The 16,423-nt window shown below is 44.4% G+C and overlaps 1 protein-coding gene across 1 annotated transcript in view; it reads right to left on the bottom strand.

Moving 5' to 3' along the window:
- Positions 1-600: 600 nt before the first annotated feature.
- Positions 601-16,423, bottom strand: part of TSPAN9 (tetraspanin 9) — a 73,177-nt gene continuing 57,354 nt past the window's right edge. The window contains 3 exon segments of the mRNA XM_030215006.1: positions 601-2,387; positions 5,963-6,046; positions 10,414-10,545. Coding sequence (XP_030070866.1) covers positions 2,316-2,387; positions 5,963-6,046; positions 10,414-10,545 — 288 coding nt within the window. The 3' untranslated portion in view covers positions 601-2,315.

Here is a 16,423-nt window from a genome sequence, read left to right as displayed (position 1 = left end):
CTATGTCAGCCATGAATGGTAGGCTCATGTGAAGCGAGTCACTGCTGGGGAGTCAAAGTTTAATTTTTGGCACTGGGTTGCATTTATAGTTGATGTGACTACCCCACTTTTAATTATTGCCTCAACTCAGTGAATTAGATTTAGCTAGGGTAAATATATTCAGGTCCTCAAGTCTCTTTTCATACATCTTTTGGTTCAAACCCCGTATCATTTTTGTCACTCTTCTTTGAACCACTTCAAGTCAGCTTCCAAAACTGAACACAATACTCCAAGTGGCGCCTTACCAATGACTTATACAGGGGCATGAACACCTCTGGTTATGCCCCTCTCGACGCAGCCTAGCATCCTTCTGGCTATGACCACTGCCTTGCCACATTGAGGATCTCAAGGCAGCAAAACAGCCACTATCACCCCAAGGTCTCTCTCCTGACTTGTGTTTATCAGTTTCTTACTTCCAATCTGGTATTTCTCCTTTGCATTTCTGTATCAGTTTCTTACTTCCAATCTGGTATTTCTCCTTTGCATTTCTGCATCCTAAGTGCATCACTCTGCATTTAATCGCATTAAATTTTAACTACCAGTCATTAGAAGAATGGTCTAATGACTGGCAGTTGAAATTTAATGTGAAGAAGTACAGAGTGATGCACTTGGGATGCAGAAATCCAAAGGAGATGTAGCAGATTGAAGGCGAGAACTGATAAACACAAGTCAGGAGAGAGACCTTGGGGTGATAGTGGCTGAGGATTATAAGGTAAAATAAGGATGTCATGAAAGGGCCATCAGGAAAGATTCACCTCTTTGCAGATGATAGAAAATCTGCCGCAAAGTAGACCCCTGGCTGGTGTGGCTAACATGATGAAGGATCAAATGAAGTTTGAGGAATGGTCTGGCGTTTTATAGTTAATATTTAATGCTAAAAATTGCTGGCTTATGCATTTGGACTGTAAAAACCCCAGGGGAGTGATATACTATAGGAAGTGAAATTCTGTATACAAAACAAGAGTAGGAGTTTGGGGTGATCATACTGATGACCTTAAGGTGGCCAAACAGGTAGAAAAGGCAACAGCAAAAGCCAGAAGGATGTTTGGGTGCATATGAAGAGGAATGGCCAGAAATAGGGAGGCGTATAGTTGCTCTATATAAGGCTGTAGTGTACAGTTCTGGAGACTGAACCTTCAAAAGCTCTGGAACAAGAAGTCATAGGGTAGGGGTGAAAGGGAGAAGACTTAGGCATAGTCTAAGGAAATATATTTTATGGAACGGGTGGGGGATACACTGAACACTCTCTCTGTGGAGATGAGGCCAGTATCTGAATTAAGGAAAGCACGGGACAAGTACTAGTCTACCCATCTATCTCAACTGCTCCTCTCTGCAATCCTGTCCTCCCCCTTAGAGACTCTGTGTGTTTGTCCTATGCTTTCTTGAATTCAGATATTGTCCTCATCTCCATCACCTCCTCAGCTCATTGGTCTGTGGTACTACAAGCTTTCAGGGCAGCTTCAAAATTACCTTCTAAAAAGTCAAACCCAAGACCTCTGATCCATCGTGAGGAGCCTAGGACAAGTAGTTCTCCAACTACCACTGTATAGAACACAAAGATGTTTAACACTGTTATAGTGTAATTAATTTTCGTTTAACTCTACTATATTAAAAATAATTCATTCAGTAATCTTAAAAGATGACATAGTGGTTGCTTGATTAAAATATGATAATGAGAAATAAAAGTTGGAAATCACAATATTAATTCTAAACTAAGAAAGTAATAGGAAATAGTTCATACAGTACAAAATGCTACTGGTAGAGCCCCGCAGAAACTCTTCCATTCTTGGGTGTTATCGGGGTGAGTTTTGTGCTGCTGCGTCAGATGTTGTACAAAAAGATACTAGAACTCTCCAGAGGCTCAATGGGTTTGTCACATGCTTCTAAAATGGAGCATTTAGTACAGTAACACAGCGTCTTTACACACAGAGTTAGGAAAAAGTATTCTCAAAGACCGAAGTAGAAAATCTGTCTATTTTTCTCCATTGTTCTTTGGCAAATAAACCGCAAACTCAATACCATGAAGAAATGAGGTGTGGCCAGGAGTCTGCCATGGAACGAAGATGCTAATTCAGGTGCAGCAGCAGCCTTATCCATGGGAGGAAGAAATAAATCGTGGATCGATATCTTTCTCCATGGAAGGAAGAAGTGGATTAAGAAGCGATAGCTTCATTTATGGAAAGAAGAAATGGATTATTGTGCAAAAGGTTTGTGCTTATAGTTTTGTTCCTTTTTTATGGTAACATGGAGGTTGATGAGATGTTCCTCTGGAAGAGTTAAGCATCATATTTTTTCCCAGTCCTATGAATTTGCTGGAAGAGCGTCATAGAGAACGCCATGGCCAGTATCTGGAAGGCAGAAAAAGAATAATGAGAGAAATTCTGTGAACCAATCTTAAAAACAGAATCTTGGACCTCACACATCTACAGTGGGGGAAATAAGTATTTGATCCCTTGCTGATTTTGTAAGTTTGCCCACTGACAAAGACATGAGCAGCCCATAATTGAAGGGTAGGTTATTGGTAACAGTGAGAGATAGCACATCACAAATTAAATCCGGAAAATCACATTGTGGAAAGTATATGAATTTATTTGCATTCTGCAGAGGGAAATAAGTATTTAATCCCTCTGGCAAACAAGACCTAATACTTGGTGGCAAAACCCTTGTTGGCAAGCACAGCGGTCAGACGTCTTCTGTAGTTGATGATGAGGTTTGCACACATGTCAGGAGGAATTTTGGTCCACTCCTCTTTGCAGATCATCTCTAAATCATTAAGAGTTCTGGGCTGTCGCTTGGCAACTCGCAGCTTCAGCTCCCTCCATAAGTTTTCAATGGGATTAAGGTCTGGTGACTGGCTAGGCCACTCCATGACCCTAATGTGCTTCTTCCTGAGCCACTCCTTTGTTGCCTTGGCTGTATGTTTTGGGTCATTGTCGTGCTGGAAGACCCAGCCACGACCCATTTTTAAGGCCCTGGCGGAGGGAAGGAGGTTGTCACTCAGAATTGTACGGTACATGGCCCCATCCATTCTCCCATTGATGCGGTGAAGTAGTCCTGTGCCCTTAGCAGAGAAACACCCCCAAAACATAACATTTCCACCTCCATGCTTGACAGTGGGGACGGTGTTCTTTGGGTCATAGGCAGCATTTCTCTTCCTCCAAACACGGCGAGTTGAGTTCATGCCAAAGAGCTCAATTTTTGTCTCATCTGACCACAGCACCTTCTCCCAATCACTCTCGGCATCATCCAGGTGTTCACTGGCAAACTTCAGACGGGCCGTCACATGTGCCTTCCGGAGCAGGGGGACCTTGCGGGCACTGCAGGATTGCAATCCGTTATGTCGTAATGTGTTACCAATGGTTTTCGTGGTGACAGTGGTCCCAGCTGCCTTGAGATCATTGACAAGTTCCCCCCTTGTAGTTGTAGGCTGATTTCTAACCTTCCTCATGATCAAGGATACCCCACGAGGTGAGATTTTGCGTGGAGCCCCAGATCTTTGTCGATTGACAGTCATTTTGTACTTCTTCCATTTTCTTACTATGGCACCAACAGTTGTCTCCTTCTCGCCCAGCGTCTTACTGATGGTTTTGTAGCCCATTCCAGCCTTGTGCAGGTGTATGATCTTGTCCCTGACATCCTTAGACAGCTCCTTGCTCTTGGCCATTTTGTAGAGGTTAGAGTCTGACTGATTCACTGAGTCTGTGGACAGGTGTCTTTCATACAGGTGACCATTGCCGACAGCTGTCTGTCATGCAGGTAACGAGTTGATTTGGAGCATCTACCTGGTCTGTAGGGGCCAGATCTCTTACTGGTTGGTGGGGGATCAAATACTTATTTCCCTCTGCAGAATGCAAATAAATTCATATACTTTCCACAATGTGATTTTCCGGATTTAATTTGTGATGTGCTATCTCTCACTGTTACCAATAACCTACCCTTCAATTATGGGCTGCTCATGTCTTTGTCAGTGGGCAAACTTACAAAATCAGCAAGGGATCAAATACTTATTTCCCCCACTGTATCTACATGGCCTTTATTCATTTTCCAACTTAGATAGCTGCTGCTTGGGATCACTGTAAAGCTGTGTTGAGATCCCTTGGGTTGAAGGAAACTAAAGTCCAGGCACATTATACCAGGCTTCCACCTTTTGTTCAACATTCCTCCAATCCATCTCTTTTCACTTTCATCCTATTCCCCCTTATTCCACAATTTCCTTTAAATTGAAAGAGCCTCCTGTGAATTTATGCCACAGAAGTATTTAAATGTCTCTATCATATCTCTCCTCTCTTGCCTTTCTTCCAAACTAAACATATTGAGATCTTTAAGTCTGTCCCCATGTACTTCTTTATAAAAAAAGATCACTGACTATTTTAGTAGCCACCCTCTAGACCAACTCCTTCATGTTTATATCTTTTTGAAGGTGCCGTCTCCAGAATTGTACACAATATTCTAAATGAGATCTGGCCAGAGTCTTATACAGGGGCATCATCACCTCCTTTTTTTCTACTGGCCATTCCTCTCCCTATCCACTCTATCATTGCAATATAATTTGTACCCTGTTAACACAATGTCCCATTGATTTTCTTCCTTCCACCAGGTCTCTGAGATGCCTATTATATCTATCTCATCATTTAGTGCTATATACTCTAACTCTCCCATCTTTAGGCTTCCAGCATTTGTATATAGACACTTTAAATTGTATTTTTTCCTTGCATCTACAGTCTGGTGGAGGTAGTGGAGATGAAGACTGTATCTGAATTCAAGATCGCTTGGTGTCACGAAATGTCTAGCATCCACCTGGGGTTAATCCTGCGGCCACCTGGAGAGTCTGTCCTCAGCAGTGCTCAAGCTCGCCTGCACCTGGGCATGTACTCTACACTAGCAACCTTTTCCCACCAACTGGGCCCCTCTTGCCTCTGGGCGAGTCTCCCACTCTCAAGTTACTCCTCAGTGATTCCTAAGGACAATGGGGTGACACTCTCAGGGGTCCCACAGTTCCTAGAAAGTACCCACAGACCCAAAACACAAACCACCAAGATTCTTAGTCAGTCCAGGACAACAGAACTAATAAACTAATGGGTTTATTATCAGAAAAATAGAACAGGTGAGAAAACAACTAGCAATAACAGGTAATTGAATAATGATAAATAGTAAAGCTATCTAAACACTTTGTTACTACCTCGGGAGTTTCAGGAAAATAACTGCTCACAGGTCTTGAACAGGGTCTGAGGGCAGAGATGTTTACCCTCTGCACTCCCTATCTGAGACTGGGGAAAATATAGTACCTCCTGGCTGGATTTTGAACTCCAGGGCTAATCAGAGCCCAGAGCCTTAACTTTTGAAAGAATCTGGCCAATACCCGGGCAGGATACTTTTTCCTCAGCATTTAAGCTAAAAAGAAACCAGTCTTCTCTGCAACAGCCTTAAAGCACAGAACAAACATCACCTGCTGGCCAAAGAAGAGAAATGCACTGCATGAAAATATTATTACAATTCACAGGCTTGAAAACTGCTTGGTTCGCAACACTTGGGATAAGTAAATAGGATCTCAGAGGGAGAAGAAGGGATAGTAAATGATATATATGGGCAGACTGGATAGGCTGCATGTCCTTATCTGCCTTAATTTTTCTCTGTTTCTGTGTAATGTACCTCAGTTCTGTTCTGCAGCACCCCTACTATTTCAGTACTGAGAGGCTCATGCACACATGGCCCTGTCAATGCACCTCATTCCTGCTCTGCAGTACACCTACTAGTCCAGTATTGAGAGCCTTCTATACACAGCTCTGTCAACGACCTCAATCCTGCCCAGCAGCACCCTCTGCTAGTCAAAGATTAGATCTCTCTGAGCCAATAACTTAATTCAAGTTTTGATGGCAGGGCTCCTGAGGCGTATAATTTGCAGAAGTAAGAGACAAAGCATTACCTGCATTATAAGGACGGACATCCCCACTGTACCAAGCACATGCTTTTTGTCATCAAACCACATCTTAACTTTCTCGTAGCAACCCTGAAAAAAAAGGAAACATTTCAGTTTTGCTTTGCAGAATGTAGAATGCTTCTATGATGAAAAAGGTTTAAAATTTGGACATGGTTTACATTGTTACAGCATTTGAATTTTGTATATATTACGAGAACATTTTATAAAGAAGTTCCTTCATTTAAAATATGTTTTAATGCAGAAAATGTTTCCTTTGAAAAAGTGTGTGAACGAATAAGGATGAGTGAGCTCTCACTAACAAGATGGTACATATTTATATGTGCACTGCACTGAGTTCCTGTTGTACCCTGTGCAACTCGCCCCTGGTGTCCCATGTACCTCCTGCTTTGCCACCACAATATTTGCACCCTGTTCTGTTTCCTCACACAGCCCTTGGTAAGACGTTGACCACATGTAGGCAGAACTGGGGTGAAGTTGCAATGTCCAAGCGTATAATATAAAGTACACATTACATGCAGTGAGTGTACACACACACATTCACCCCTTCTTATCTAATACAATAAAACGCACCCTCAACGTTCTGAGGACACTGACGTCACTGCAGGCACTCGGACACCGGTTCGTAAGTTCATGGTGGTGAAGCCAGAACACTCACCATGTCTCCATGCCCCACCCTCACGTCACACGTGATGACGTCGAGGGCGGAACATGTACACAACCATGCAAATGAATGAACGGGGAGGAGTAGGGAAACAAGCGTAGCGTGTTTCCCTACTCCTCCCCTTCCAACGAATCGCAGCCGCCGAGGACGTGCCCATCACCCCGCCCCTTTTGCGCCATCGCCCCGCCCCTTTAACACTAGCACCCCGCCCCCAGTCGCCCCCTCTTCCCTGTTCCCCATCACCTTCCCTCCCCCCTGTCACCTCCCTTCCCCTTACGTTACTATCCCTGGTGGTCTAGAGGTACCTGTTTGCTCGGGGCAGGAAAGAAAGAGCCCCCGCTTTCCTGCCCGGAGCGCTGCTGCTAGCTGCCCTGATGCATCCTCTGTGAGTTGGCCTCTCAGCGTTTCAAAATGGCTGCCGAGAGTTGAAGCAGCCTTGCGAGACTTCAACTCTCGGTGGCCATTTTGAAACGCCGAGAGCCGGACTCGCACAGGATGCAGCAGGGCAGATAGCAGCAATGCTACGGCCAGGAAAGAGGGGGCTCTTTCTTTCCTGCCCCGAGTGAACAGGTACCTCTACACCACCAGGGATACTAGCGTAAGGGGAGGGGAAGGGAGTCCCGTGCCCGCTAGGGCCCATTTCATCACAGGGAGAAACGGGCCTTTTTTACTAGTTTTATATAATAAGCATTACATGTACATCGTTTATCGTTTATTATACCACTTCCAAATTCCCAAATATCAAAGCGGTTTACATTATATCAATAAGGGGAAATAAGAAAAGAACTCCATTATTTGACAGAAAAGAGCAAACAAACTGAGAGCTCAGGCAATGCAAACAGAGACAATCGTACACCAAACAGCAAGATCCTGCTCGTTAGTGCAACACAACTCACAGCCAGTCAGACAATAATCAGTGTTCTATACTCAGATAGTCTCGCCTGCCACAGGGTCCATTTGCTGGAACACAAGCGTTCAAAGGCTAATTGAAGGAGGTATGTCTTTAAGGAAGTACGAAAGTGAGTATATGACTTCTCAAGGCGCAGACACTGTGGGAGGGAATTCCATAGGGTAGCTGAAAGGAAGAAGAAAGCAGAGTACACATTGCATACAGTCGCTCTTTGTTATTTTCTATAACACGCATTACAGGCGTAGATTACACGCACACAGTCACTCCTTGTTATTTTCTATAACACGCATTACCTGCGTAGATTACACGCACACAGTCGCTCCTTGTAATTTTATATAACACGCATTACAGGCGTAGATTACACGCACACAGTCACTCCTTGTAATTTTATATAACACGCATTACAGGCGTAGATTATACGCACACAGTCACTCCTTGTTATTTTATATAACACGCATTACATGCATGGATTACATGCACACAGTCATTCCTTATTTTATATAACATGCATTACATGGATAGATTACACTCACATAGTCACTCATTTTATAAAGCATGCAGAGTCATTCCTTGTTATTTCATGTAACATGCATTACATGCATGGATTAGATGCACACAGTCACTCCTTGTTATTTTATATAACATGCATTACAGGCATAGATTACACACACACATAACTCCATTTTATGTTATATAGCACACATTATATGCAGAGATTACACAGACACAGTCCCTTCTCTTTATTTATAATACACACACACATTCATTCCTTTGGAGCAGGTGTAAATTTGTATGAAAGAATCTGTGTGCTACTGGGAATCACTCTAAGAGCCTGTCTTATACAGGAACATAGGTAACTACACTGCCATTGTAAAATAAACATGAAATAGGGGTCCCTGTTTTAAAACTACCCTCCTCATCGGCAGCTCCTCGCTGTGATTGGTGACTCTGTGCAGAAAGGATCTTAAAGTGTGCTAAATCCTTATTTTAGTAAAAGGACATCTAACACGGGATTTCCCTGCATGCTAAGCCCATGCCAGTATTTTAAGGATTTTGGACCCGATATTCAGCCAGTGGTGATCAGCACTTTGCTTACTGCGCTGGTATTAAATGTAGAAATTTACTTCCAGACCATGTCCAGTATTGAATTTACAGGTATGGGGAGCTGACTGAAACAGCCCGTTAAGAGCAATATTCAGCCCCCCATTCCCTGCCCAAGACACTCCCTCGCCTGAAAAAATTAAGAAAAAACCCCACACAATTAGCACGCACTGACCAGCTAATTACCACAAAATGCTTTCATGCATTTGTACAAGTACTTTTCCCTTGTTTGTGTTAAGTGTGTCTTCCTGTTTAATGTTATTTAATAAAAGAGCCCCTTAGTCCAGTACTTTGTTGTAATGCAACAGCAAAACTCTTCCGCTGCTTCCTTCTCCCCCAAGCTATGATGTCATTAGTTGCTGGCCGGTCCTCTCACTAGCCACCTCTGTCTTCAGGTAGCAAGTTCGCATCACTTCTGAGTTCCCTGGTTTTCTTTTTATAAACAGATAACTATGAACAGAATTGAAGCTTCCATTTAATCACTATTTTTAATTTTATTCAGAGTTACGGAAAGGAGACAAAAGGAGGATCCTAAAAGCAATGGCCAAATGTTGATCATGAAAGAATTTTGGCTTGCCTTAACCTGAGGCAGATGTTTTGTTGAAAGGTTACCTTTGGGTTTTGTTTTCATATTTTGTTTTTTCCTAATGCTTTAATTGATTTTGCTTGAATTTTTGCTGTTCTGCCTCCTCCCTATATCCTTGTTTGTTGTACACATGAAAAACAAGTCAGTGACACTAAACCGAGAGCAATTAAAGTGACTGTGCTGGGTTATCTGAACAAATGCATAACAAGTGTCCTCCTGTAATGTGCTCAATGTTCGTTCGTCCTCTGCAACAGTGTTAGGGTCACCTGTTCACACTGTGGAGCTCCTTATTTGCCTTCTGATGCTGCAGAACCTTAGAGCCTGCGCACTCACTCAACGCCATTTAGATAAGTCATGAATGTTGGAATGTATGTGTTTTATCAAAAACATGCTGAGCCTGTGACACACTTTGGATTATCAGAGCTCCTCCCCTTCCCACACCAAGACATCTAAAAAACGTGAAAAACTCATAGGAGATACGCATCGATACCACAAAATGCCACCATGATAAACGTGGAAATCCAGAATGTTCTGAAAGGATGCCTGTGATGCAGAAACTGGCTCTATGTTTACTTGATCAACAGGACTCTTCCAAAAAGACCAGGGAGACGGAGTAAGGAGTATATACAAGTTGACTCAATTGAGTCAATTTGTATTACGGAATAAAGTACATACTCCCTACTCCATCTCCCTGGTCTTTTTGGAAGAGTCCCACTGATCACGCTATACTTCTTCCCTGACCCTCTTTGTTCATAGCAGATCTTGTTTCTCCACCGCGGAGGTTGATCTACATTCTATGTTTAGGTGCCAGGAATACTGGCATATCTGCACATACATGTGTAAACGCCAATATTCCGTCTACGCAGTATTCTATAATCTGGTGCCTACGTGTCTTGATGCACATGGGCAGAGTCTGAGCAAGGTGCACATTCCACATGTTTCTTGGCAATCTAGGTGTGAGTAGTTATACCAGTTCTATGACTGGTCTTGATGCTTCTGCCTAAAATAAAGGTGTGAGTTGGTTCTGCTACATTTCTGTTCTTTAAAGGAAATACCCAATGACCTGAACGTAACTTGCCTTGACCTACAACTGGAAAAGGTGTGAGCCAAATACAAATAAATCTATAGGCACCTAAATATAGGTGCCCCTTTACAGAATAACCCTCAAATTGTTTTACCATTGGCCAGACTAAGCTAGTTGAATTGTGTCCACAGTCCTGTGAGTTCTCCATACAACATCGATCTGGAACAGTGTTTTCCCCAAGAACAGGATACCAGTCTGTATAGTCCGTAACACCACAGCACTGCATCTAAAGAGAGGAGCAGAAACCATTAAATACTCAGCCCCATGGGGAAAGACAAGTATAAAGGTAGCCCAAATAATAATTAGCAGAGGTTTTGACATCACTGAGTTCCTTTAGACCAATTGTCAAACTGGGTCAAAAAAAACCAAAGGTTCACTCAATCTATACACCTGTTAGTGGCCTTTATGCAGCAAATAAGTAAGAAATTGGGAATGTGTAGAAAGAACTGCCTAGACCCCTTCCAACTCCTCCACTTCCTCTTCTCGTATTGTCTTCCTTTAGTAAAGTAATAGAAAAGGAAACGGCTCATCTCTCCTGCTCCAAACTCTACTTCTTCCCAGTTGACGCCTCCACCCATTCTTCCCTTCCTCTGACGTATTCTCATTGTCATTGTCCACTGCAACTCTTCCCACTGCCTTCAAGCATGCTGTGATCATACCACTCCTCTGCAAACCTTCACTGGACCCTACCTGCCTTGCTAACTGCCATCCTATCTCTCCTTCCACTTATCACCTCTTGATTTGCTTTAATCCCGTTTCCACCTTCTCCATCTCACTAGGACAGCTCTTACCAAAGCTTCTAGTGACCTTTCCATGACTAAGGCCTGAATCCAATACTCCCTATGCACTGCATTTGACACTATCACAGCTTACTGTTTGATCGATCTCCTCACAGGAATTCTGGGATTCTGCCCTATCCTGTTTCCATTCTTCATTCTCCCTTTGCACCTTTAGTGTATCTCATGCTGTGATGGGAGACAGAGTTTTTCATTCTGTAATCACAGAAATAAACTTAGTCTAGTCTTACATCCCATGCTCATCTCCCCAGTCGTCATGTACCTCCAGTGTATCCAAAGAAAAGCTACAAAAATGGTATGGGATTTGCGTTGCAAACCATATGAGGAGAGGCTTGTAGACCTGAACATGTGTACCTTGGAGGGAAGGAGAAACAGGGGTGACATGATACAGACGTTCAAATATTTGAAAGGTGTTAATCCACAAACAACCTTTTTCGGAGACGGGAAGGCATTAGAACTAGAGGACATGAATTGAGGTTGAAGGAGGGCAGACTCAGGAGTAATGCCAGGAAGTATTTTTTTCACTGAGAGGGTGGTGGATATGTGGAATGCCCTCCCACGGGAGGTGGTGGAGATTAAAACGGTAATGGAATTCAAACATGCATAGGATAAACACAAAGGAATCCTGTTTAGAAGGAATGGATCCACAGAATCTTAGCGGAGATTAGGTGGCGATGCTGGTAATTGGGAAGCAAAACCAGTGCTGGGCAGACTTCTACGGTCTATGCCCTGATCATGACTGAATAGATAGGCTGGAGTGTAAATTTTAAAGGCTTTCGAAGTTAGCTTCAGAACAGTGATGGGCAGATTTCTATGGTCTGAGCCCTGAGAATGGCAAGGACAAATCAAGCTCGGGTATACATATAAAGTATCGCATACCATGTAACATGAATTTATCTTGTTGGGCAGACTGGATGGACCATACAGGTCTATATCTGCCATCATTTACTATGTTACTATCAGGCTTATTTTCGAAAGAGAAGGGCGCCCATCTTTCGACACAAATCGCAAGATGGGCGTTCTCACAGGGTCGCCCAAATCAGCATAATCGAAAGCCGATTTTGGGCGTCCTCAACTGCTTTCCGTCGCAGGGACGACCAAAGTTCACGGGGGCGTGTCGGAAGCATAGCAAAGGCAGGACTGGGGTGTGCTTAACACATGGGCGTCCTCGGCCGATAATGGAAAAAAGAAGTGCGTCCCTGATGAGCACTTGGCCAACTTTACTTGGTCCATTTTTTCTTGTGACTAAGCCTCAAAAAGGTGTCCGAACTGACCAGATGACCACCGGAGGGAATCGGGGATGACCTCCCCTTACTCCCCCAGTGGTCACTAACCCCCTCCCACCCTAAATATTTTTTACCAGCCTTTATGCCAGCCTCAAATGTCATACCCAGCTCCATGACAGCTGTATGCACGTCCCTGGAGCAGTTTTAGTGGTTGCAGTGCACTTCAGGCAGGCAGACCCAGGCCCATCCTCCCCCAACCTGTTACACTTGTGGTGGTAAATGTGAGCCCTTCAAAACCCACCACAAAACCCACTGTATCCACATGTAGGTGCCCCCCTTAGGGCTATGGTAGTGTTGTACAGTTGTGGGGAGTGGGTTGCGGGGGGGGGGGGTTGGGGGGCTCAGCACACAAGGTAAGGGAGCTATGCAACTAGAAGCAATTTATGAAGTCCACTGCAGTGCTTCCTAGGGTGCCCGGTTGGTGTCCTGGCATGTGAGGGGGACCAGTGCACTATGAATGCTGGCTCCTCCCACAACCAAATGGCTTGGATTTGGTTGTTTCTGAGATGGGCGTCCTCGGTTTCGATTAGTGCCGAAAACCGGAGAAGACCCATCTCTAAGGTCGACCTAAATGTTGAGATTTGGGCGTCCCAGGCCGTATTATCGAAATGAAATATGGACGCCCATCTTGTTTCGATAATACGGGTTTCCCCGCCCCTTTGCGGGGACGTCCTGCGAGGTTGTCCTCAGGAAAACTTGATCACGTGATCACAATCTAGTTCTCCCTCAGTCACAGACCCTTTTGGCTGTCCTGCTTCCAGTGATGCACTTCTCAGAGCTGCACCCCCTGCTCTGAATCCTTGCTCCCAGGTCGGTTCCCCTTGCCCACCCTGAACTCTTCACTCTTTCTCAGTTCCTAAGTACATAAGTATTGCCACACTGGGACAGACCAAAGGTCCATCAAGCCCAGCATCCTGTTTCCAACAGTGGCCAATCCAGGTCACAAATACCTGGCAAGATCCCAGCAAAGCTTAACACATTTTATGCTGCTTATCCCAGAAATAAGCAATGGATTTTCCCAAGTCATTTTAATAATGGTCTATGGACTTTTCCTTTAGAAAGCTGTTCAAACCTTTTTAAAACTCCACTAAGCTAAACACCTTTAACACATTCTCTGGCAATGAGGAGTGGCCTAGTGGTTAGAGCACCAGTCTTGCAATCCAGAGGTGGCCAGTTCAAATCCCACTGCTGCTCCTTGTGATCTTGGGCAAGTCACTTAACCCTCCATTGCCTCAGGTACAAACTTAGATTGTGAACCCTCCTGGGACAGAGAAATATCCAGAGTACCTGAATGTAACTCACCTTGAGCTACTACTGAAAAAGGTGTGAGCAAAATCTAAATAAAGAAACAAATTCCAGAGACAGCAATTCTCTTTGTTTCAACCTTACTTTATTCTGCCACTCCAGGACCCTCTTCTCCTCCAAGGGTCCCGGCAGGGCTACTGGCAAGACCCTGTGTTCCCCTCTGCAATCCCTTTTATTGACTCTAACGCCTCCCCAACTATCAATCATCACTCAGCAGCACTTTCTTTCTGCAAATTATTCCAGAACCCACCCCCTTGGGCTGGATCTCAACTCCTCTTACACCTCTATTCCTCCCCCCAGTGACTCTGGAGAGTTCCACTCCTACCTCTTAATAATGCCCATTATAATGATGGATTATAATAAATAGGGAATTGAGTCAAATAAACATTCTACATGAAACAGATAGCAACCAACCAACCCAGGACTCCTTCTCCTCTTTTCCTAATATCACTGAAGAGGAAACCACCCACCTTCTTTCCTCCTCAAAATGCACCACCTGTTCCTCTGACCCCATCCCCACCAACTTACTTAACACCATCTCTCCTACTGTCACCCCCTCCATCTGTCATATCCTCAACCTCTCTCTCTCCACTGCAACTGTCCTCGACACCTTCAAGCATGCTGTAGTCACACCACTCCTCAAAAAAACATCATTTGACCCTACCTGTCCCTCCAACTACCGCCCTATCTCCCTCCTACCCTTCCTCGCCAAAATACTTGAACGCGCTGTTCACAGCCGCTGCCTTGATTTTCTCTCCTCTCATGCCATCCTCGATCCGCTTCAATCCGGTTTTCGCCCTCTACACTCGACAGAAACGGCACTCACTAAAGTCTGTAATGACCTGCTCCTTGCCAAATCTCCATCCTCCACTACTCCATCCTCATCCTCCTTGACCTATCCGCTGCTTTTGACACTGTCAATCATAATCTACTTCTTGCCGCACTGTCCTCATTTGGGATCCAGGGCTCTGTCCTCTCCTGGTTCTCCTCTTATCTCTCCCACCGTACCTTCAGAGTACACTCTCATGGATCTTCATCCACCCCCATCCCGCTCTCTGTTGGAGTTCCTCAGGGATCTGTCCTTGGACCCCTTCTTTTTTTCACTCTACACCTCTTCCCTGGGCTCGCTTATCTTATCTCATGGTTTCCAATATCATCATTATGCTGACAACACCCAGCTTTATCTCTCCACACCAGACATCACTGCGGAAACCCAGGCCAAAGTATCGGCCTGCTTATCCAACATTGCTGCCTGGATGTCCAACCGCCACCTGAAACTGAACATGGCCAAGACAGAGCTTATTGTCTTTCCACCCAAACCCACTTCTCCTCTCTCTCCACTCTCTATCTCAGTCAATGGCACCCTCATCCTCCCCGTCTCATCTGCACGCAACTTCGGAGTCATTTCGACTCCTCCCTCTCCTTCTCTGCGCATATCCAGCAGATAACCAAGACCTGTCGCTTCATTCTCTATAACATTAGCAAAATTCGCCCTTTCCTCTCTGAGCACACCACCCGAACTCTCGGCCACTCTCTCATTACCTCTCACCTTGACTACTGCAACCTACACCTCGCTGGCCTCCCACTTAGCCATCTATCCCCCCTTCAATCCGTTCAAAACTCTGCCGCACGCCTTATCTTCCGCATGGACCGATATGCTCATATCACCCCTCTCCTCAAGTCATTTCACTGGCTTCCGATCAGGTACTGCATACAGTTCAAGCTTCTCCTACTAACCTACAAATGCACTCAATCTGCAGCCCCTCATTACCTCTCTACCCTTATCTCCCCTTACGCTCCTACCCGAAACCTCCACTCACAGGACAAATCCCTCCTCTCTGTACCCTTCTCCACCACCGCCAACTCCAGGCTCCGCCCTTTCTGCCTCACCTGTCTCTATGCTTGGAATAAACTTCCTGAGCCCATACGCCAAGCCCCCTCCCTGCCCATCTTCAAATCCTTGCTCAAAGCCCACCTCTTCAATGTCGCCTTCGGCACCTAACCATTTTACCTCTATTCAGGAAATTTAGACTGCCCCAATTTGATTGGCCGCACATTTTGTCCATTAGATTGTAAGCTCCTTTGAGCAGGGACTGTCCTTCTTTGTTAAACTGTACAGCGCTGCGTAACCCTTGTAGTGCTTTAGAAGTGTTAAGTAGTAGTAGTAAATTCCACGTGTGAAGGGAAGGCATATACTGGTAGGGTTGTACTACCGTCTGCCAGGTCAGAATGAACAAACAGATGAACAAATGTTTACAGAAATTAGGAAAGCTGGCAAATTGGGCAACATTATAATAATGAGTGCTTTAAATTACCCCAATATTGACTGGATAAATGTTACATCAGGGAGCAGTAGGGAGTTAAAATTCTTACATGCAATAAATGAGTGCTTCTTGGAGCAACTGGTCCAGGAACCGACAAGAAGGGGAGATATTTTAGATCTAGTCCTTAGTGGAATGAAGAGCATGTTATGAGAGGTAATGGTGTTGGATCCGCTGGGAAACAGTGATCCTAACATGATCAAATTTGAGCTAATATCTGGAGTGAAGTCACAAAGAAAATCTACTGTTGCAGCATTTAATTTTCAAAAAGGGCAACTCTGTAAAAAATGAGAAAAATTGTTAAAAAGAAGCTAAAAAAATTGGCCATGAGGGTTAGGACTTTAAATCAGGCATGGACGTTGTGGTGAAATGGTGAACTTTCCAGCATATGAATT

The sequence above is a fragment of the Microcaecilia unicolor genome, chromosome 9 (genome assembly GCF_901765095.1).
Source record: "Microcaecilia unicolor chromosome 9, aMicUni1.1, whole genome shotgun sequence".
NCBI lineage: Eukaryota > Metazoa > Chordata > Amphibia > Gymnophiona > Siphonopidae > Microcaecilia > Microcaecilia unicolor.
This window is presented reverse-complemented; position numbering and strand designations above follow the sequence as displayed.